At 35.5% G+C, this 23,445-nt stretch overlaps 1 protein-coding gene across 1 annotated transcript in view; it reads left to right on the forward strand.

The window, feature by feature from the left end:
- MALRD1 (MAM and LDL receptor class A domain containing 1) overlaps positions 1-23,445 on the forward strand; it is a 282,296-nt gene that overhangs the window by 72,962 nt on the left and 185,889 nt on the right. Inside the window, exons 18-20 of the mRNA XM_040589228.1 lie at positions 8,104-8,191; positions 10,980-11,156; positions 13,187-13,364. Coding sequence (XP_040445162.1) covers positions 8,104-8,191; positions 10,980-11,156; positions 13,187-13,364 — 443 coding nt within the window. The remainder of the gene's footprint in view (positions 1-8,103; positions 8,192-10,979; positions 11,157-13,186; positions 13,365-23,445) is intronic.

The raw sequence follows: 23,445 nt of genomic DNA on the forward strand, positions 1-23,445 counted from the left end.
CAGGATCAAAGACTGTCTTGGAGAGCTGTAGTGGGCCAGGAACAAAAGCTGACATATCACACGTCGATCTCATGTCCATACTTCATGCAGAATTTATGTAGACTCTAGTTTGGACAATTGATGCTCAGTTTTCTTCACTAGTCCACAGACTATGTGAAAAACAATACACGTGTAGAGTGGACAGAGAGGGAACTGGGACACTTGTGGGAAAGAGTGAAAAACAAAGAGAAGACTTTGTGGTTGGTGGTGAAATTCCTTTTGATAGTGGAGGCTATTCAATACCCAGTATGAAGCGAAATACAGAGAATTTACATCTTGAAAATGTGTGTGGTGCAATGCAGTATATTTGAAAGACAAAAAGTGGTGTGAATTTTACAAAGGCCATTTCTAAACATCAGTATTGCCATTTCTGACAAGTGGATTTCCAAGCATAGAAAACAGTGTGAAAACAAGGAAATTACCTGAGAAGCCAGGAAAATATATTGTCCATTATGCAAACCTTCAGGGATAATTTCATGCTTTTAGTTCAGTTCTTTGGAAAAGAAACTGCCCTTTTGTTCAGTGCCATTACAAAGCTTAATACTATGAAGCCATAGTCCACTCTGAGGCAATAGCAGTAATTTATTCTTCGTGTTACTGTTTTATTGGTATGCAGTGGAGGATGTGTCACAATGTCATCGTCGCAACATATGCACAAAGAGACCAAAAGTAAGGATTTCTAAGCTATTTTAACAATGCCTTTTCCAGTCAAAATTGTATTCTTAGTTTCACATCTGTCATTTCCTTGCTGAATTTTTTTGTTGTTGTTGGGGGGACAGCGACAAAGGGGGCAGGGGTGAGTGTGCTTTACCTTGGTTCCCTGATTACATGCAGGAAGCCCAAAGGAAATTGCACCAGGTAAAAGCAGCCTTTCTGTACGCCAATGAACTGTCAAGTACTGCCCATGTTTTAAATATGGAAAACCTGAAGTAATGAAAGACTTTCACCACCTTTCACAACCCACAGCCCACTGAGAGACTGTGTTGAGTTGTTTGAATTTGTGGGGAATTATGTAAAGTAGGGATTTTTCTTTCCTAAAAATTCAAAGTAGTGTCTCAAATTTGCTACTGATACCAGGAATTGCTGAACAGGAAAATGAGACTTGGATACCTTTGCAAAGAGAAGGAAAATGTTAGTGATTTTTTTCTTGTTCCTTTACTGGATCTAGAAGCCATCTTTGAAAGGTAGCGAGAAATCACAGGCAAGCAGTACCTTCATTGAAGCTTTAATTAAGTATCCTTCCATAGTTCTAGGCTTTACATCAAAAACAGGGGGCTTTTATATTATTTTTTATAATCTATATTTATTGAGTATGCTTATAGTAGAATTAAGAAGCAATGTAGAATTTCCACTTCTACTGAAGTATATAGCAAAACTCTTGTTATCTTTAATGAAGACAGGATTTCATGGCAAGTCATGTTCTCATTGTGTCTCTGTGTTACAGTTTTCTTTCTTTGGGAGGTTAAGGCTATTTGCATGGATGCAAGAGCAGGAATTCTGTGTAACTTACTATCTCAGTCAGGCAAAATCCTTTGGATAGAGAAGGGTCCACATCTTTAAGCAAAACATGTAATAGTGATCCCTTTGCTCACTAGGATTTGCTGCTAGACAGATAATTGACTCAGTTGCTAGCAAAAATGTTCTCATAAATATTGAAAAGGAAGTGATGCCTGTCTTTTCTCAAGATATTCCTTAGCTCTGCATGGAAGAATTGCTTTAGCAGTGAGCATTGCATAGACTAGATACAAGTCTGTCCATGAAGGCCCTATTTGAGCTTCTCAGCACAGAGATGTGGAGATATCTTTATGCAGCCCTTGCATCTTGATATGTTCCAAGGTACAAGAAGGATGGAAAAAAGTGCTTAGGTTATAACAAGATATCCTGGTCAGTGTGGGATACATTTTTTAGGACCATAAGTCCTAGGAATTTGGCATAGTAACTCAGCCAAAATCCTGTAATTTTATTGTTAATTTATTTTAAAATCTGAGGAAATGGTGGTTGGGAGAAAGAAAGAAAATGTGATGTATAGGTGAAAAAGTGTGTAAGCTGCTGAACCTGCCTAAACCTGCCATGGAAGATCACCCTGGCAGTAAAACCATGCTTAAGGTGAAGGATTAGTGATGAGATTCCATCTGAAAGTAGTTCAGGGTACTGTAATATGATTAGGGTCAATAAAGGCAGATCATGAAAGAACATCATCAGCCTTGCCATTGCTTTGCTGTTCACATACTACAACTGACCCACTTTCACTTGTATGTGTTCTTGTCAAAACAGCCCATCAGTTAGATCCAGTCTTTGGATCCTTAAACTGTCTTCATAATTAATCACAGGGATATCAGAAATGACTGATGCTCTAAAAAAAACCCTAAATTTATAGAGAAGTAGTAAAGGGACTTGCACTTTAGATGTGGGAGAAAATTCACAGTATCTTTTGGGTATTTTTTTTTTTTTTTTTACTAGATTTGGCCTCATCTATTTAACCATGGATGTTTTAGTATTGTCTGTGAGTATATCTTTATCTGCCAAGTATTTTCATTACTTAGTGATTCTTAAGTAATTTTTTTAAAAAAAACATCATCCATCCTCTTTAGGGAAAGAAAACATTTATATTTTTAAAACAAAAAGTGGTATTGCTAAAGGATAGATGCATTTTTAGGTCCCTACAGCCAACTGAACAGAAATTAAATTAATTTTCTGCCTGAAAAAGTATCTTCAGCTTTCAAGTGGGTTTTCTCCATTTTTCTGGGGATTTTGTGGGGTTTGTTGTGTGGTTGATTTTTTTTGTTTGTTTGTTTGGGGGGTTTTTGTTTGTTTGGTTTTGTTTTGGTTTGGTTTTTTAATGCTTCATATTTACAATCTGAGTTGCTTCTGAAAATAATCTTGTTCTGCCATAATCTTGTGAAATAAACGTGTCTTTGTAGATGTATATCTACATGTATACAAGATGCATATCTTCTGTATGTCTTTTCAGATGAAGTGAAAGCTAGGCATTAACTTAAATTGGATTAAATACAGCTTTATCACTATAATTACTAGATAGATGTTTGCCAAGTGAGCAGGGTAACCATGCTGTTTTATAAAGCTAGAATCTCAGAAATGTTTAGGCACTGACTATATACTACTTCTGCAGTAATTCTTTCAACATTAATATTACAGACTGAAAATACGGCAAAGTACTGACTCCTAGAAGATGTAAATAGTTATTAATATTATGCTTGTCAGCTGTCCCATCAACGTCAGTGAAGAGTCTGAAACAGGATAGAAATGTGATTGTTCCCTGCACTTCAGAGAAATGCTTGGAAAAACATCATAAATCAGCATGAGGGTTCACAAACTTATAGTGAAGTGTGATAAAGCACTTTGCTGAACTAGAAGTAGTGGTTTTCAGTATCTTGAAAAAACGAGCATTTTAAAACATAAAATATTTGACACAAGATTTTTCATATTTGGTGTGTATAACCTTAAGATCATTGGTAAGAATTCATTTGGACACCTGTATGAAAGGACTTTATTTTGAAGTCTTGAGGCATTGATTTGTAATGCATTTTCAATGGACACACAAGGAAGGGGTGGTGGGCCTTGAAGACAGTGAATTGACAGACTTTTCTACATGTGTCATTAAAATAACGTGATGACCTAATGTTGATCATCTTTCCAGCAGCTGATGGGCTGTCTCCACTTGTGCTTGCTTTTGGGGATAGAAGGGCTCCATGCCACGCATAACAGCTCTGTGTAACAGCCCTGATTGCCTAGTCATTCCCACCATGAGGAAAGCTGGAACACGCTGTGGCACCGCTTATGCCAGTGCACCCAGTTTTTTTCCCAAGAGAAGGTGTGGAAGGTACAGAGGAAAAATTCAGTGTCATGTAGTCAGGATGCAGCTACTGGACACCTAGGCAAGAGATTTGGAAAATTGTCTCAGGTCTGACAGTGCTTACTCATTTGATGGCAGGTGAGAAAGCAGAGAAACAGAACCGGTGAGGAATAAGTTGCCATGCTTGGACTCGGTTATCAAAGAAGTCAATAAGCCTTTATTTGGCATGAACTAGTAACTCAAGAAGTTAAAATTAAATTTTAATTTCTAAGATTTTGTAAAAAAAATGCAATATTTCTGAAAAAAAAAAGTGTTTGCTTGGTAAGTAGTTTCCCTTTTTTACGTAGTTCTTGAGATATCATAGAAATATGCTCATGTGTTCTTGAAAAAATCATCCTTCAGTGAAGACTAACTGTGACATGATTGTTGGATGACGACTTCCTGATAAAAAGGAATTCTGAAGCAAAAAATTTTGATACCGATTTCACACAATTCATGTTCTATGGCTTGTCCTTTACCTGTAATTACAAAAGCTCTACCATCTCATAAGAAATTGGTTACTTTTCTTGATGAAAAGTTATGAGACATTTTAATTTATTTATACATAACATTGAAACAGGAGTAGGTGACTTCAGATGTAGTTGTAAATGTAAATTTTTATTTTTTTTTTCAAAAAAATGGTGTAAATGTAAATACACAGTGAAACGTATATGACTTTCAATCCGGCATTTGCTTTCAGTAAATTAAGACAAAGCGGTTTGATGACAAAGTTTTCTGTCCATCATTCGAGCCCACTTGTATCCACTTTTGGATACAAGTTATTTGTCAGTTCTTTGCACCCACTTGTATCCAATTTTGCATTTGTAGCCATTTGTATCTACTTGTGTGTTTGTTCTTTCCTCTTCAAACCAAATCACAGTGTTTCTTGCCGGAAATAAGCACAGCAAACCTAGTCAAAATTAGCATGCTGTAACTAAATACAAATAGAATCACTGAGGAACACAGTTGGCAATTCCTGTGACAAACCTGAGATATTTGTCTGTATTACTAGGTAAATACATTAGAACTAATATCACTATTTCCTAGATATTCAGAAATCTTCAGAATTTTTAATACCTCACAGTTTTTGGAATTGATTCCATTCCGGTTTAAGCTATGCTTGTATGGAAATTAAGATTTTATTTTGCTAACCTTCAGTGGGAATTGGCTAATGACAGAAATGGGCATTACTGTAAAAATGGAGCATTTGTACAGAACAGTATTGCCCATTGTAATTCCTCTATTAACACTTGTCATAGTGTTCCTTCACCCTTCAAAAACCTATTTTGTTCAAAATCCTAAGGGATCAATCCTTTTCTGTATACAGAGTGTCATTGTAATATATTTTGCTTTTCATGGAGGTCACCCTCCCCCTTTATGTAGCATACCTTTTGCTACCTTTGTAGATTTCATTGAGACTGGATCTCTAGAGTTCTGAAAACTGGAGAAATTTGGAACTATTTATCCTTATTCAAATAATAAATGAGATGTGAAATGAGCTTCATGGTAGATGAGTTCCCTGGAGGTTGTTAAATAATAGCCTATGAAGTTTGCAGAATTTCAGCTGGGAAATTAATTTAAGTGGTCAATGCTTAACCACAGCTGCAGAGAGACTAAGTTTTATGCTGCAGCACCAATTCATAAATTTGTCCTATTTTCAATTTTAAGTTTATAAGTACACCTGTGTTATATTTCTTGTGTTACTTACTGAGTTTGTGCTATATGCCAGTGTCAGACTCCCCAAATAAGTACATAAATTAAAAAAAATAATTTGGGGAGATTTTATGTAATACAATCATAATCATCATCATAACAATAAAGAGGTATTCTGAACTGAATAAGTCCTGCAGAACTGTGTCCTGCCACTTCTACATTTAGGTATTTTTATGCCCTGAATAAAAAGTATTCCTTCTTAAGGTGCAGGAGTGCAACCTCCTCCAGGAAAAGATTGATGGAAGATGACACATAAGGATGCCCGCAGACCTTGTGAATGTCATGGCTGGGGAGACAGGCACAGGGAGATATGGGGAGAGAAGCCCCTCAGATGGTTGACATCCATCGGAGCACAGCACAGTCCCACAGAAAAATAGTGTAGTTTTATGGGGAGGCTTGGGATTATCTTAGTAGTAACTGTAAGTTGAGTTAATAAACCTTTTGCCCTTTTGTCTGAATTTTAGGTCATAATTAATAATGAATTATGAGCAGTTAATCATTCACACTTTGAAAACAAAGTAAAAATTTTATTTAAACTACTTTGTGTTTGCCAGTCAAAATTATACTGAAAGGAATTCTGTCATTTTTTATGTTTTCTTGCATAGCGTTTCTAAATAATAGATGCCTCGATTTGTCCTGTTTCTGAGCATTTTTATGTTACTACTACCAATACTGTAGCATTACCACCATTTTAACCTAAAAAGGAAAGAAAAGACTGGAGTAATATTGTAAAAAAGTATTTGTGGGCATTCTGAGGGAAAAATAAGAATTCCATGCTGAGATGAAAGCTGTAAGAAGCAATGCTGTAATTTACTGGTGTCATTCACAATAGATACATTTTATGCTAAAATAACCCATCTTCATCATATCCATTAAAGGACATATATCCATCTTCTTTTACTATACTCACTTATTCTGTGTAATTGACATAATCTGTACTTGAAGTGTAATAATTGTTGTTTATTCTAGTTATGTCGGTATTGGTGATAAACCTGCTATTCACATGCAACTTTAGATAGCAGAAACAGATTTGTTTCTGCTAACATACTGACTGATGCTGTTCTCTTACTTTTATGGTATTAAGGCCATTCCTTGCACCTTTTAAATATTATTTCCTCCCATTACATGTTAGTAGATCCAAAGTGTGACTTATAAAAGCTCTGTGTCATACCAGTTGAAAAAAACAGTTCTTAGTGTGTAGATGAATTCTCTTCTTTCTCTCAAGTTACTGAGAACTTGTTTAATACACAGTGCTGTTTTCTGAGACTGGTAAAGCAGTCCTTTACAGGACTTCATTTACCATATGACAAAAGAAATAATGAAGTGTAAAATGCAAACATATATTTTTGAAATGACATTTGATGTGAGGATGTTTCCAAAATATGAATGATATTTGATCAAAAGAATTGAGACACCTGTCTACACAGAAGTGCCTTGCATCTTTGAGTTCCAAGCAGTGCTTCATTACTAATTGAACATAAGCTTTCTTTGCAAATAAAATTATGAATAAATGAATTGCAACAAAAATATTAGAATTAACAGTACTGTGAAGCAGTATTTCGGTATTTTTACCACTATTTATACTTCATTCTTTTGATTATCTATTGAACTGAGGAACAAACAGTGAAAAATGTAACTGAAATTTTATGTAGCATCCCAGAATAATCTGGAAGCTTGAATATGTGTGTGCGTGTGTAAGACATGAGAATAGTATTTTAAAGAAATAGCAAAGAAGTAACTTTAATATTTTAACTCCGTTAGATCAGAAAAAAAACATTTTTTTAAAATGTATGGTTTGAGGAGGCTTTGTTATTTTTATAAATAGGGATTTATAAATTACTTAAATTAAGAAAATTCTTACTAAATCTTTCGCTAATCAACTACTTGGTTTTTTACTCTGTGTCAAGAGTCAGCAGGAAATAGGCTTATGCAGTCATCCAAGATTTCACAAATACTAACCTCTCCCATTCCTTTGCAGTAGACAATAATGAGAAAGTAAGCATATACAGCATTGGCAACTCTAATGAAATAGTAGAATATTTTTCTTTAAAGCGTTCCATAGTACATCTCTAACCTGCTTAATTGTTTTCATCACAGTGGGATTTGTATAAGACCTATAATTCGTTCACATGAATGTTATTATAATTAATCATGATTAATGTTATTACAATAAGTACCAAAGGAGCTAATCATAATATGCCACTTAGGATAATCTCTTGCCATCATTTTATGTCACAATGATGTTCCAGTGGATTTACACAATTGTGAAGCCAACCATTGTGTTATGGTTCACTGTGATTAATGTGACCACCAGTGAAAGCTGGTTATCATTAGCCTCTTTTGTAAAATGTCACTAAATAGAATATATCCCCTACAACAAATTTAATCTCATTTTAAGTGTGAAACATGGTAAATGACTCCACTATCAATAGATATGAAATATTTAATGAGAAGTCTACCGTACACTGAAAAATGTTTTGTAATTCTTGTTCCCCTAGATCTTGGTGAAAGGTACTGTAGGAGATGGTTTCACTGGAGACATTGGACTTGATGACATGTCTTTTCTAGGCTGTACTCTTTACAATGGTAAGAACATAGTTAAAGTGTACAGCTCCTAGCTGTGACCTGATTCTTTGCTGTCATTTGTAAATATCACTACTGGAAAAGCAAAAACCAGATTGAATCGTGACTCTTGCCTTGCAAGGAAATCCAGACTTGTTTCCTTGCTTTTCAGATCCTCATATCCAGGCATCAGCCCAAAATGTTTTTTACTGTGCACATAAGGTCCAAAAAAGAGACCTTCAGTAAGAGGTGTGCAGCTTCCAAAGTCTTCCAGGTCCTAGAAGGAAAAAGAAGCTTAACTGTGTGTAAACACACTGACCTTTCATTCAGCAAACTTTGTTTAATAGAGCCTTCCATCTCCCCTCTATAATTCCTAGTGTGTTTACTGTGCCGATTGTGCTCACATTACAGCACACATAAGGTTCAGATGATAGAGCAGCCTTTCCTCAGAAGTCATTGCTATGTAGGGTAGTGCAATGTCTACAGAATTGAAAGTATTATATCCCAAAATACATGTACTTCAAGACACCAGATTCCAGACCTGTCACTTCATCACAGATGGGATTTTAAGAGGACTAGTGTTAGCTGCAGCAGGCATTACACTGTTATATATGGTGTGACAGTTGATGTACAGTCATAATAGGGCTGTAGAACAGCAAACAATATAGAACAGTTTCTTAATATTAGTATCCTAGCACTAGCTCTAAACCACCCTAGTGCACATGCATTTTACTCTGCTACTCCAAAATTTTCTTGTAGATATAATTGGGCCTGCTAGGAATATCAAGTTTATATGGCATGTTTCCTGCCTAGATAATTATCTCACAATTTACCAAGTTTATACAGTCTACAACATTTATTAAAACATCTTGAATATAAAGTTTTCTGTAGATATTCTGTTAACACACAATGCCTTATATTTGGGGAAGAAAAACTTAGAAGAACTAGTCAGAAAATCTCTATATGTTTTCAAATGAGATATGAAAAATGTTTTAAAAATAAAGAAGAAGAAAGTTGGGAAGTACAAAAGGTCAGAGTTTCAAAGTTCATAAATAAATAATATATAAAAACCCCGTTGTGTATGGAAAGGTAAACCAAAAATACTCAAGTATAATGGTGGTCAGATCTGAATAGAAAACATTTTTTGTGTTCTGTACATTTTTAAAATGCTTTTAGTATTGAAAGCAGTTTTTGAGACATCCCAAGGTCTTCTGCACCATAGAAAGTATCCCAACCACCAAAAAAAAGAGTCAAAGAGACTATGGGAATAGTCTGCAAGATATTCAATAGCTATGGCATATTTCACCATATATAATGCAAGTTGGACCAAAGAAAGAAAGCAGGGCTGCTATGTTCCTGCACCCTAGAATTAAGCACTAGTCACCCATTGGCTCATGTTCTACTTCAAATAACCAAATACTGACCAGGGAGAGGTGGAGTTGATAATTTTGTGGTAAGATCCCTCATAAGTAATATTAAAGGTGTATAAACTTAAGCATACTTCTTTGATGCATCATTTGAATGACCTAACCAAGGCTATTCAGTGATACTTGATCTGGACAAAATGGGTTTTCATAAAGCATAGAAAATTAATTATTTCAAGAGAAAGGAGCAGATTCTCCTTTCTTTTCAGTTATCATGAAGGTTATGGTAATTGAAAAATTATTCCCCTGTTTCAGTGGATTAGGAGCAGAGGCTTGAATGTGGCATTTATATTTAAAGATTTCTGACCAATAAGGTCCTTGCTATTATTATGAGCTGTAGATACATTTATATCATACAATGATTCCTTCAAAGGGTTCCTTCTCCTAAGTCTTTTTTTTGAGTCTTAGGATATTACGGGATTATCATTCATTTGATTGAAGCATATTTATTTCATGTCATAGATGTGCTTTCTACCTTATGAAATAGAAATGGCTCCTGCTCATGGGGTATTTATTACCAGCCTTAGTATTCCAGGCCTTGGGGGAAGAAAATTCCTTGCTGTCCTAGGCACATGTTTTATAAAAGGTCTTCACATGTACTTTTTAATTAACTCAGCTGTATTGCTTAGGTACATTGTGCACTATAGCTAATAATTTCATTAACAATTAAATTTAAAGAGGGAGTATATAATGAAAATGCATTTTATGGACAACAATAGCAAGAGTTTTCAAGAAATGAGAGTGAGCCTGAAGAAAGTTGCACAGTGAAGAATAGGAGGAAAGACGAAGAGAATTGATTTGAAAAAAGTGGTAATGAGTTTGAATGAAACACAAAGGAAGTGGTGGAACAAGACAATGACCTCAGAATAATTATTCTAATAAGAAAAAAAGTATTTTTTTCAGTGATGAAATTACAAGACAACAAGGTTACATAGCAATTTCCACAGTCACTTGCCATAGTCAACGTGTTAAAAAAAAAGTAGCCATTATCATCAGAATCTGTTAGCCTTGGTTCACAGGGAAATTAAGTTTTCATGATTATTCTGTCAGTCTCTGTGGCATTATTTTTTTTTAAATGACTCACTGGCTTGATTCAAATTTGAAAGACATGTAAAAGGTGTAAATAAATTCTTCCAAGTGTCAAGGATTGTTTGAATGGTGGTTGGCTAAAATGACCAGCCTAGTGCTTTCCACTGAGGAAACACTCAATTCAGTTCCTACTGGGCAATATTTAAGTCATTCAGCTTGGCCACCCAGACATGTTTCCAGTAAAGCTGTACTTTAAAGCTGTGTTGACAAAGGGTGGGAATGGCAAGGAAAAGAAATCATTACAAAATTAAAATGCCTTGGTCCCATCGCTCAACATTTTGTTGGTTTGTTTTTCAAAGGAAACTTGCCAACAATCTCTACAACTACTTCAGGAACTTCAGTGCCTGCCACGCTCCCCATGAACAACTGCACAGAGGAGGAGTTTGTATGTAGAGCCTCTGGCCATTGCATTCAGATGATCCAGAGATGTGATTTTAGTCCTGACTGCTCTGATAAATCCGATGAATCGGCTTGTGGTGAGTGTACTAAATCTTGTATTTTGCTAACTTATTAGTTTGTGGCTGTTAAACACATTGCATTAACTATTCTGCGTTTACCTTTGCAATATGGTATTAGTACCTAGATGCTATTTTTAATGTGATTTTCCCTAGAAAAATAGTAACATTTTGCCTTAATGTGGTAATCTGAGATGTTATACATTTTCTGCCTTCTAATAGGCTGATTCAGGCTTGACATTCCAATTCAACTGACTACTGAAATGAAGTGGAGAAGGAAGGATTTCTCAGTTCCCCAATGACTGGTAGCTAGACATGACAGTTTTTTTAAGTGAGCATAGTTTCTCAAATTAAACAACCTATGACATAATTTTTTCAAATGTTCACTAGCCTAGACTGGGAGAAAGAATAACGTTTAGGTGTACATCTGGGATACTTAGGTCCAGGTTTTTTACCTAATTCTATGAATACGAGATTTAGGAGGGTTTTTTATACAAAGTATTTTCATCAGCAGCAATGATCGTGAAATTCAGCCTACTCCACACAGAAGCGAGTTCCAGCCTGAAAAGCTCTGATAGTCAGATGGGGACACCAGAACTGGGACAATGGACAGGGTCACCACATGTTTTCTGTAGAGGTCTAAGACACTTTTTGTTTGCTTCTGAGTTGCAGCAGTTCATATTATAGCATTTTAGAAGAAACTGTCAATGACTTTGTTTTGCCTTAAAGCACAGTACTTGAAAATACTGCTGTACTGAAGCTGATTAATGAAGAAGACGCACATCTAGAGACAGTGACCTCGTCAGCCTTGGCAACTATTCTCACTGAAGAACAAAACTCTGCATTCATTATACATTGTGTAGGGAACTCAATCACCTCCCTCAGGGCTGAGGGCTCAATGAGAAAAAGTAACATCAGACTCCCTCTGTCTATTTCTTATGTGGGAGTAACTGGAAGAAATGAATCTGATATATAAATATCACTGATTGATTTCCTGTAGTGAAAAAAAAAAACACACAACATTGAAATTCTGCCCCCAAAAGTAAATGCAGAACCCTTTGGGTAGAATGTTTTTCCCACCTCAGAAATGTACATTATCTTACAAAACATCCTTTCCTTCTGAAAGACACAAATACTGTGAAGAATACACCTTTACCTATTTGCTCTGTCTGAAGTCTCCCATCACTACAGCGATGATGGCCATTTATCACTCGAACGGCAGTGCTGGAATAGGAATTAAGAATGTCTTGACTGAGGGCAGAAATATATTCTCAGGAAGTTATCTTTCTCAAGGCATTTGAAACATGATGTTTATAAAACATGCTAAAAAAGGGGAATAAACACTTAATATTATGCCACTCATCATTCTCAGGAAATGCCACAAATCTTTATATTGGTAACTTACAAGATCACACTGGCTGTGGTTTGCTTTCTTACTGGAGATACACAAGCTATAAATCAAAACTCACTCACTCCTTAGTCTACCATTTTCAGCCTCCCAGGAAGGAAGCATCATAGGCACCTAGCACCCTATGATTTCTTGATGTAAAAGTTACCTCAGCTATGCTAGCATTTGAGCTTTGTGCCTTAAAATAAGTTTGCGTTTCCCTGCACAATTTTCACACACTCACTTAGACTTGAGTATAATAATATGTTTCAAAGTTCTGGAGAGTGAAAAGACTCACCTTGGATCACCTAGACAAAGTTTCTGCAAAATACTCAGGAATGCATACTGGAAAATAAATATTTATAACAGAAATGGAAAATAAGAAGTTTCTTTACCCTGAATACTCTTACAGGGGGATGCGTTGTGAGGGAGGGACAGTAGTGAGCTCACTCTTGTCCAGTTGCTAGGAATCAAAAACTGAGGCACAAGCAGCTGCACATATATTTAGTAAGATAACAATTCAGTATTTGACACAAATACCAAATAGCTGCATTGTGTGACTTCCAGGTCCTTTATATTGCCATATTGTTTAGTTTATTGTAACATCAATTAATGGTTTCCAGTTTTTATATGAACATGAAATAATCACTATTCATCTCTGAAGTTATGGATTTCTGCGACTTTGAAGATAAGAATCAGTGTGAATGGTATCAACCAGCCTTGGAACAGATGTCAGGAAATGATTCCATCGATACCACAAATGTATTCAAGTGGGAACTTGGAAGAGGGGCAAATCTCTACCCTGGGCAAGAAAAACACTGCCCATTAATTGATCATACTACGTGAGTACAATTTTTCAGGTACTTGAATCCTTCTTGGACTGTGTGAGTTTAGTGACTTGTGGATTATCAGGGGGAGAAACCGCTCAGTTCACGATATTGAAGCAGTTTACTGATTAATAATGTAATGTAATTAACTGACATTCACTAAAGTAGATATGCAAGATCAATAGCGTCAATACAACAGATGAATCAAAATACAAAATGTTAGTAAACAGGTACAAATTTCTAAACACCTTTCTATAAGTAGTTCCCAAAGTTTTGGTACCTCCCCATCCAGTGAAACACATGTGCACTCCCTCTCCCACAGGTCATGTGGGATACAAGCATATTCTCCCTTATAGGAAAGCAAGTTTGGAGGCATGACTGCTCCAGCTTTATGTGTGCACATGCCACTGCCTACAATGTGTAATACATACGCCGTGAGAAAATAACCCTCCTTGTAGCACCCCAAACTATCAGCCCATCAACTAGATGCAGGATATTTGCAGTATCCAGTGAGGGTGATGCTCTGTCTGGTCTATGCAGTGGTCGTGGCACCAGTGAGATGACTTCTGGTATGTGAAAATTGGGTTTTGGCTACTGTTGTTTCCAGTTCATAATCTCTCCCCATCATTACGAATTTTCATCCTTCTTTTAGAGTTTTTTTCAAGCTTATGTCTCCTTTGTTTGAAAGCTGTCTTTTCAATTTACTGGGTATTGTTTAATTGCATTGATAGTAGTCATCATCTTGATCAGTTTTGGGTCAATGCCTTCTACAACAGTGTTTACTCACACAGACAGTATATGCTCACTTTTCCACTTTACTCGCTGTCGTTATCCTGGCAGCTTTGCCCAAGGGTGGGCAGTACAAGTTACTGCAACAATGGATCTTGTGAATTCTGCTGTTATTTAATAAATAATTAACTAATGTAGTTCAAAAATACTGTGCAGTTAAATTTAGTTTAGTTGATATTTTACCATTTTTCTGATAAATGACATCACATCATAGTTAAATGAAAAAATTTCTGTTCTCTCAGTGGAGATTTCTAAATTAATTTTAGAATCTAGGTAGGTTGTTTATGATAATTACTAACTCCTCCCAAACACTTTCCTTTGATTTTTCTCAAGGAGCAAAAATTAGCTTTATTCCATGGTCATTTGGATTTACCTGTTTGGGTTTTTTTAAAGAAGTAAGAAATGTGATTAAAAAAGTACATTAATGCAATTTCTGTTCCACTTAAAAATAACAGTTAAAATTTATTGAATCAAAATCCCTATAGTTGATTAGCAAATTTATTAAGCACAACTTTAAATGTCATAAAACTTCAATTCATGTAACAAGGAAATTTCTGTACAGCATCATTTTCCTGAACAGAAAAATGCTTGCCTAGTTCTAGTGGCAGGCATGTTTACTTTCTGTGACAATAGTCCACAGAGTGCAAAAACTGGACTTTAAATTAAAACCACCCCAGCAGTCTTTGCTGTATTTCTTCTAGTTTAAAATGAGATTATATTGCATTTACTCAGTCTGAGACTATTTCTATCACTATAAAAGAATCAGCTTAATGTATTAGTTTTACTGTGTACTTCATTAAAATCACTGTGTATTTTTACCAGAAAAATAACCACCACAACAAATCCTCATTCAACAATATAAAAAAAGAATTAAAGTGCTACCTGATTGTTTCAAGGTCTCAGCATTCTATATAAAAAAAAGGAAGGGTACTCTGTAAAAAAGGGCAACTATTTATGATAGATTGGCTGTCAAATATTTAATTGGCTGCTATTTAATTATTACATATTATCTGATACCAGCACTATATATGTACTTAGTAAATTCTCTCACAGCTTTTCCACTACAGATTTGTATTGGCACAGTGATACATGGAATTGTATTACTGTTTTTCAACATATTTTCAGGGTTTAATGCAACTAACAATATGTTGAAAAGGACTGATGAAAAGAGAAAGTAAATGATCCATAGAGATTGCAGTTTCAGGCAACACTGAAATGTATTGCTGTTGTGATGTTTCACATGAGATGTAATTTGGCTGTACTGTTTCCCCATTCCCTTTGTTTATTGGCCTATAGAAGAGAACAGGAGCAGGATGCTTCCAAATTACAGCAGGAGATGCAGAGCAGCAGTTTTGTTCAATTAAAACCCTGCAACGCTTTGTTTTATTTTCTCATCCATTTTCCCCAAATTTCCATGGAGTTAGATGAAAGAAGCTGTAGTACTGTAATCCTGTGTGATTGCTTATTAAAATACAACATACAGGATTATGTATAGAAATGCTTAGATTCATCCTGATGCAAGAACGGGTGACAGTGCAGCTTACAATGAGTTCTTTCAGCAGAAATAACTGTGAATAGTCAGAGATTCGAACCATCTGCTTGCCATAGAATATTCATTTGGGCTAGCAACATGTAGACTGATGAATTGTAAGACAGAGGTGTGAGACTTTGAAGCTGTAATTACATTAATTAAGTGAAAGTAATGACTTCAAAAATGGAGGACAGAACAGCTTGTATGTGCATATATAAGCCCAAGGCTGGAGGAATAGAAGTCATTGTGGGAGTCTGCTATGGCAGCCTGACAGTCCTTGGCTTGAGCTAAAGAAAGGCTGGCATGTGTTTTGCAAAGAACTGGGTAACGCTGGCATTTTGCACTGAAAATACTGTTACACATATATGAATGTAGAGCTCTTATGGCATGTTTCTACACTTAGCAAATGGGAATTCTCTTAGGTTTCTAATTGCTATAATAATGAAGATATCGCTTTGTGTAGGCTTAAACAAGTATATAGGATAGAACAAGCAAATGGATAACGCCATACATTTATTTCCATTTTTGAGAAACTGATTAGTGATGTAGCAAGTTCTTTGACATTATTGAAGATATTTAGGTACAATTGTTATTTGAAAACTTTAGAGACAGTTAATTCACATGATAATTTATACCCAAATATGTCATCAAAACTAATGAATCAAAACAGAAAAGGATGTAGAACTAAAATTATAAGCTCACATGATAATTATTTCTGGGTAAATATCTCCCTTGATAACCATATGTGTAACACACCTTCTTGCTTTTGTGTCTGCTTTTCAGACAATCTTTACCAGAATTTAGCACAGGAAGAATTAGGAAAAATTAAAGGCTTTAAGTGATGTATTTAAGCCCAGCAGTTTTTTTCAGCAGTCAATAAATATTTTAAAGTTGAGAGCCTAAGAACTTCTAAACAGGTGAAAAAAACTATAATCTCACAGGACACTACTCGTGAAACATTAGAAAGGAGAAACCTGAATTTAACTACCTGAAGGCGCTTTTTTTTTTAATGCTACATTTCACTTAGCTGATACAACCAATTCTGAAAAACCTTTCTATTATACTGCATGTACAAATCGCCCTTGTTCTGTGCCATTGAGCCTGACAGAGAAAAGAAAATAAAAGGAACATTGAATTCTACATTGCAATGCATTTTTGAGTGCATGGTAAAGAGTAGGTAGTCCCCAAAATAATTAAGGAATAGCTTAGTTAAAGGGATCAGAGACCTGATCAACTATGGCCTGGGAACTGTTGTGCAAGCAATGTTGAGACAGCCTTTTATATATATATAAGCTTTATCTGGGGCATCCATAGCTGGATACATTGACTCTAAAGGTAAGATTTTCTCTTTGCAAAAAACCAAAGGAAATAGATGGAAAACTGTCTCTAGTGTCATACAGGAAGAGAAGCAAGAGGGTGTTTCACAGATGAAGAACCTCTCCAGTATGGCATATATCCCCCTATAACTCTTCTTCCATAGCAACCATATAGTTTTCACCAGGACAGAACTGCATGAGGTGCAAGGACATGAAACAACCCATGAAAACAACAAAGGGAAAATCATTGCTGCAGCAGCACCCTAGTGCCTAGGCAGAAGGATGCGAACTTAGAAGTCAAAGGCAAACTGTAGAATTGCGAATGGAAGTATGAAAGAACCCAAGGCTGCCCCTCTTCCAGTCACTGCAGTAGCTGCCTTGTGCTACCAAAAGAGCAGCTGGAGCTCTCAGTCCTTCCAACACTCTCAGCACAGGCAGATACTTCCTTGACAGTTGGCGAGGTTTTTTGAAGGTGCCTTGTCTTTCCACTAGCTTCATGCCAGTACTTCATTCCAGCCACCTTCCTGATGTGAGGAGTGCTTTATATCCAAAAGAAAACCTCTTAAAATCCTTTTCTGATATTGGGATAGCTTTGCCCATGTGATGTTTGAATATAGCTCTTGAGATACTTGTGTGATATATGCAGATATCTCATTCAAAGGCTAGAAGATGACTTCTTCACTTGGATTATCCTACATGTATCTTAAAAGTGCATGTAATCTTGTATGGAGATAACATCTGGAGTGACTTGTGGTGCAGAAGTTACGGGAAGATTCTTACAGTTAGCCTGGGAGATATTTAAAACACACACTCTTTTATAAAAGTGATTCAGCCAAATATGTTCCTAAACCCAGAGATTTAGCCTTTATGTCTGCCCAGGAAGATCAAAGTAATGTTTTGCTGATTTTATATTTATTATTATATTGCTATCACTACAAGTAGTTAGAGACTTGATAGTCTTGACTAAGTCATCACAAAAAAATAAAATTGCCTGTGACAATTTATTCTATAATCCCTTTTTGTTTAATTAGAAATTTTTCAGACAATAAGAATTCAGATAATCAAGGTTCAAAAAACAGGTTTTCCTCTGCAGACTTTTTTGAACAACATGTAGCTTAGTATATGCTTGTTTTCTAACTGGTTCTGAAATATGAACTAAGTATTAATACTTCATTAAAGTATCAACAAAGCATCACAGGTAAATGAGATGCATTACTCCACATGCTAGTAAATATCCAGTGTGACAATAAGGCAAGGAACAAGACCATAGATATTAGATATTTGATGCTAAGTAAAAATACAGTTCCTGAGGAGTTTTCTATAGTAAAATTTTATACTAAACTGTACTGTGGAAAATCAATCATTAAAAGTGATGCCCATTGTGATTAGGAATTTTCGTGGCTTTTTCACCTCATGCTTGGCTACTTGAGAAGGAAACTCATTCCTCTTGTTTCCTTTTGCCTCAGCCTCACAGAATTTATGGAGATATGACAGAATGCTAATGAGATGTGACAGGTTCAGATAAGCCATGGAAACATTGTGGATTAATCTCATCCCTGTGTCAGTCAGAAGCCGTCAGACTAAAATCTCCAATGGAGAAAATCCAACTAACAGCCACTGACTTTTGTGTTATGATCAAAACATGGAATCTTTTGTCTCTGGTGCCATTTACTTTGTGTGGTGTTTGGTGTGCTTTTTAGTGCTGTTGGTAAATCTTGAGAGAGTTTGAGCAGAGGGTGTCTGAGAACAATGATGCTGAGAGACCAAAGGGGGGAAAAACAGAAAAGAAAAGGGGATCAGACTGGATAATAATATACTAATCTGTATTCTACTGTTCACTATAAAGGTTTATTTGTTTTGCAGTTAAGTTTATTAGGGGTTAGTTTTCAGTATCAGCTGTTCTGTTGTCTTAGGCTTCTGCTGTTTTAAGGTAACCTCAAACCAATGATACAGTTTCTGCTCTTAAAGGAACCAGCACTTTCTGCAGTTCTAAAGACATATCTGTGCACTTTCAAAAGGCATACCTACAGCTTAGAGGATTAGATATTTGCAAAATTTGCAAATGCACAATCAATACAGAAAGGCACAACAGAATTTACAGGAGTATACAGTGATCATGTTTTGTATCAGCAAGAAAAATGTGGGATTTTTTTAAACAGTTCTTGCTACTTCCAAAATGTTGTTCTGCTCAGTTAGTTAAAGAAGTAAAATGGGATTTGAAGTGCTTCATCATATTTGCTGTTCATTAGCATTGTGCGCTTTCCTCTGACTATAAGCCATGTATCAGCATTGCAGTTCAGGTGTGATTACAGCTGATGTGGATACGCCTCTTCCAGCCCGATTTTAGCTACCACTGGTTCCAATTGCCGTAGTATGGGACTGTGGCACTCAGCATGGTACACAGAATTGTTCTGGAGTGTTAAGCAAAGATTTGGGTGGTTAGACCTCACTGCTGTGATTACACCGTATCTCTAAAGCACTGGATTTATGTTGATGTGTGCCAATTTTCCAGTCTGTTCTCCAACCAAGTCTGGATACCCATTGGTATTCTTTCTCCCATAGCTGAATAATACTGCCAGATCAATCTACAAGAATTAATTAAGATTTGTTTATAAAATACTGATTTCTCCTGTGAAGTCTTGTTCACAATATACTCTGGACAGTTTATATGTACTTTCTGTTTTAACTTTATCAAAACTGTTATAAAAGAGGTTTCTGCTTCTCATGAACTCTTAGCAAATGATACATTAGTTTACAGAACAATGGAATTACCATATACCTTTTTTGTCCATTAATTTCTTCTAAAAAATAATTATGTTTTTATGATGTAATGAGAACCTCTACTTTGTAGAGGTAATCCCAAAAGCCACTTAAATGTGTTTATAATATATAGAATGATTTTTATAGGACTGATGGACATTAAAAAAAAGTTGTTGGCATTATTCCAGCCAAAAGGATAAAAAAAAAGCTTCTGAGATGAAACAGATTCCTGAAGGCACAAACCAAAGGCACAAATTGCCTGATTGCAGTACACCACAGGAAATGCTTAATACATCAATTCTGTGTTTGTCATTTTACGTGGATGGGTGCCTGAGGAGTTCCAACATATTTCAGTACTGTATATTTATCTTGGAATTGCTGTCTTGTGCTGTTTAGGCGGTACTGACTACAGTTCTTTAAGCAGAAATTGCTTGAAGACACTGAAATGAACAATCCTTTTAAATGAGCCTTTTAGACATGGAGAGTATAAATGATACCTGAGAGTACTATACTTAGTTACACTTACGTAGGAGTGGAGGAGAAGTATGAGCATTACGTGATGCTTTTACGCCCCATAGATTTGTTCTCAATAGTATAATAATATACTTTAGGCAAATGTGTGTGTATCTATTGATCTTGCTTAAGAGCTTTTGTCACAGTGAAGTGAAACACGTAGCATTAAGCCTCACAGGCTCCACAGCTGTCTCTAAGAAGTTGCTTATAGTATTCTTAAAGACAATGGAAAATGAAAGGGAAGGATACTTTAGTCTTGTAAAAAGGAGTTTATTTAATGTGTTACAGTGAATCTTTCTATAACAGGCTCTGATGGGCATTGCGCTTCTATATTTGCAATTCTTGTGATTCTTCAGTTGAACTGGTGTAGATTTCATCAGAATAAAGACTTGAGGGCATCTAGAGGAATAAGATAACAATAAACAACAAAAACTGAGTTATTTTTTACATATTATAGAATTATTAATTCACATACTTTCACACACATCCTAACCTTAAAAGCACTTTCTGAGAATATCTAATGTTTTTTCTTGTTACGCTGATGAAAAAAAGTGAAGGTCTGTGGTTGCAGTACAGTCTGAGAAGAATCCCCCTGTAACATTGTGCATAAGGTTTCTCCACCCTCCTCTTCTCGGTTTAGAACTGGGGCTTTAAATTCAACTTTTAGTATCAGGTGACTCCACTAGCACTTACAAGAAATGAGCCACCTTCAGTAATGAAGTCTGGAGTCTTACCATAACAGGTTAATATTATCTTTTGACTTTGTCATAATCAATTTGTTAGTGTCTACTTACATTGTTAGTGACAAAATTCAGATTAATGTGTATGGAAAAATAATCTGGAACTGCAAACAGCTGTCACAGTTATATAGATAATACACATCAGTATCACCTGAAGCAATATGTTGGTTAAAAACTAAACACTAGAGACTATACATTTAATATTTTTATAAGAAAAATCTCTGTACTGTGTGCTTAATGAAACTGAAGCAAGTATAATAATTCTTTTTTAGGAAAAAAAGAAGTTTGGGGTGTAAAAGTAATTCTAAGTTTTGCACCATCCACTTGAGGAGCAGAAGTATTTGTATTACTTGTGTGTCCAACTTAAAGATGTAGTTGCAAAATACTAATTTCTGACCATTAGATTGTTCTTAAAAGTAATTATTTGCAGGATGATGTCAAATAACTAGTCTATTTCAAATAATCATAATTCAGTCAATTGTAATTTTGTACAAAGAGAATGCATTCAAAATATTTTTAGCTCTGTATATTAGGGTGCCAAAGCATAGGCTTAATCTCATAATGAAAATAGATTAAACTGTAAATAATTTAACACGTGTGTGTAAACCTTTACCAGTATATTTCTTTCTGGAGTTCATATCTATTATGTAAAAAAAGGCATCAAAGTTGTACTCAAAGCTTTAGGTGTTACGCTTGTACCAGGGTCAAAGATAGCAAGTTTCTTTTGGAATTTTGACTCTTGGAGTCTGATAATAAATATAATGTGCTTTGGTTTAGTGCAAGAATTCCTTCTCACATTTGTGGTGATTTTCTTTGGAGCACCTTTCTAATCCCAACGTCCACTTATAGGTCTCAGAATGTGGCTACTGTTTTGGTGTGCTAAGTACCTTTGCTTCTGTTCAGTTGGAATTAACCATTGAGGCTCAGTCCTGTATTTGTGTGCCTATGTTTAGATGCTCAAGGTGGAAAATTTTGTCTCTAGCACTGTGCAAATAACTAGGTCTGTTGGCATCCAGCAGTTTACAGAGTTGTCTGTAAACACAGCTGGAGGAAGGCTTCTGCAATGTGGATATCTTTTATATCCTTTCAGAAAGCAGTCTTCCAAAAATTATTATGGCATGACAATCATATTACTTTTTTGATTCTGAGTTTATTATGCATTAATATTAAATGCTAACGGATGTTGGAGGTTACTAGATAAAAAAATATGTTTCAAATCCTGGTAAAATAACTTTCTCTTTTCAGAATTACCACTGTTTGAAAATAAATTTAACACATATTGTTGTAACTGAAGGTTTGCATTCCTGATCACTTTTTGTTTTCAATCCCTTTTAATTTTTTTAATATTTTCAGAAATGCTTAAATTTAATTGAAGAAATGCCTTCCCTCTTTTTTTTTTTTTTCAAGTTGTTAGATAAAGATTTGAGTTACTGACTAAAACCTATTAAGTGGTTAGAAATGTTCATTGGAGAAAATCTTTCTGTGATACATGGTATAATTAATCATGTTATTGGAGTTCTTGTAGTCCTTTTAGATTACTGAAAGTTACACATTTTATGAAATTTTAATTCTGCATATAGATTCCTTTTCTGCAATAATATCTTCACAGCTGCAATCCTTTATTCAGGAAAGAACTCTATTGAAGCCCATGAATATGTTATGTGTAAGTTACTGCAAGACAGCAGCTGTAAAAGATCTGTTAGTGTGTTATAAACTATAATGAGCCATCGTATATTATCTGCAGAAAGATAGTAGTCTATTTCTGGTGTGCAGACACTGAATATCTAGCAAATACAGATACTAAAGAAACAATGTAATTTTTGCTCATTATTCTTCTTTCTCCTCATAAACCTTCTTATGCTTCCTAGAGAAGTGTTCTCTGCCACATTACTTTCAGACTCACAGTCATTACACGTCTTGAGTAAAACCTTGGCCACTGTCTGCAGACTACCTTCTCTCTCTTACATCATGTGTCATCTTCTGTCTGAAATAATGAGCAGTGCATCAAGTAGCTGTTACCCAGAGCATAAAGGAGGTGATACATTTCTTCTTGAATTATTGTTTGAATATTAATGTCTCTTTCACTTCTGAATTTTTTTGCATCTTCTTGCATCCTTTTCTACAGGTAGATGAAGTATTGAGGGAACTGTTAGAGTTTGTTATTATTTTTTTACAGAAGTCTTACTCTTTCTGTATATTTCTATACTACTTTCTGTAGTCTTTCACTATTGCTTCTCCCCACTTTTTAGCAGTTTTGCACCTTATAGCCAAATTCCAAGTAAACAGTGCTATAGGCGCAATGTGTACATGGTTTCCCCATTTTACAGTTAATATATTCAAGTTATATTGAACTCTGTGTGGACATAGATGTAATTAAATATTAAGCCTGCCTTGTATCTTTGCCTGTTTCCTCAGAAATATGTGGTGTTTTGACCCTGGCTGAATGC

This window comes from Falco naumanni, chromosome 4 (assembly GCF_017639655.2).
Source record: "Falco naumanni isolate bFalNau1 chromosome 4, bFalNau1.pat, whole genome shotgun sequence".
NCBI lineage: Eukaryota > Metazoa > Chordata > Aves > Falconiformes > Falconidae > Falco > Falco naumanni.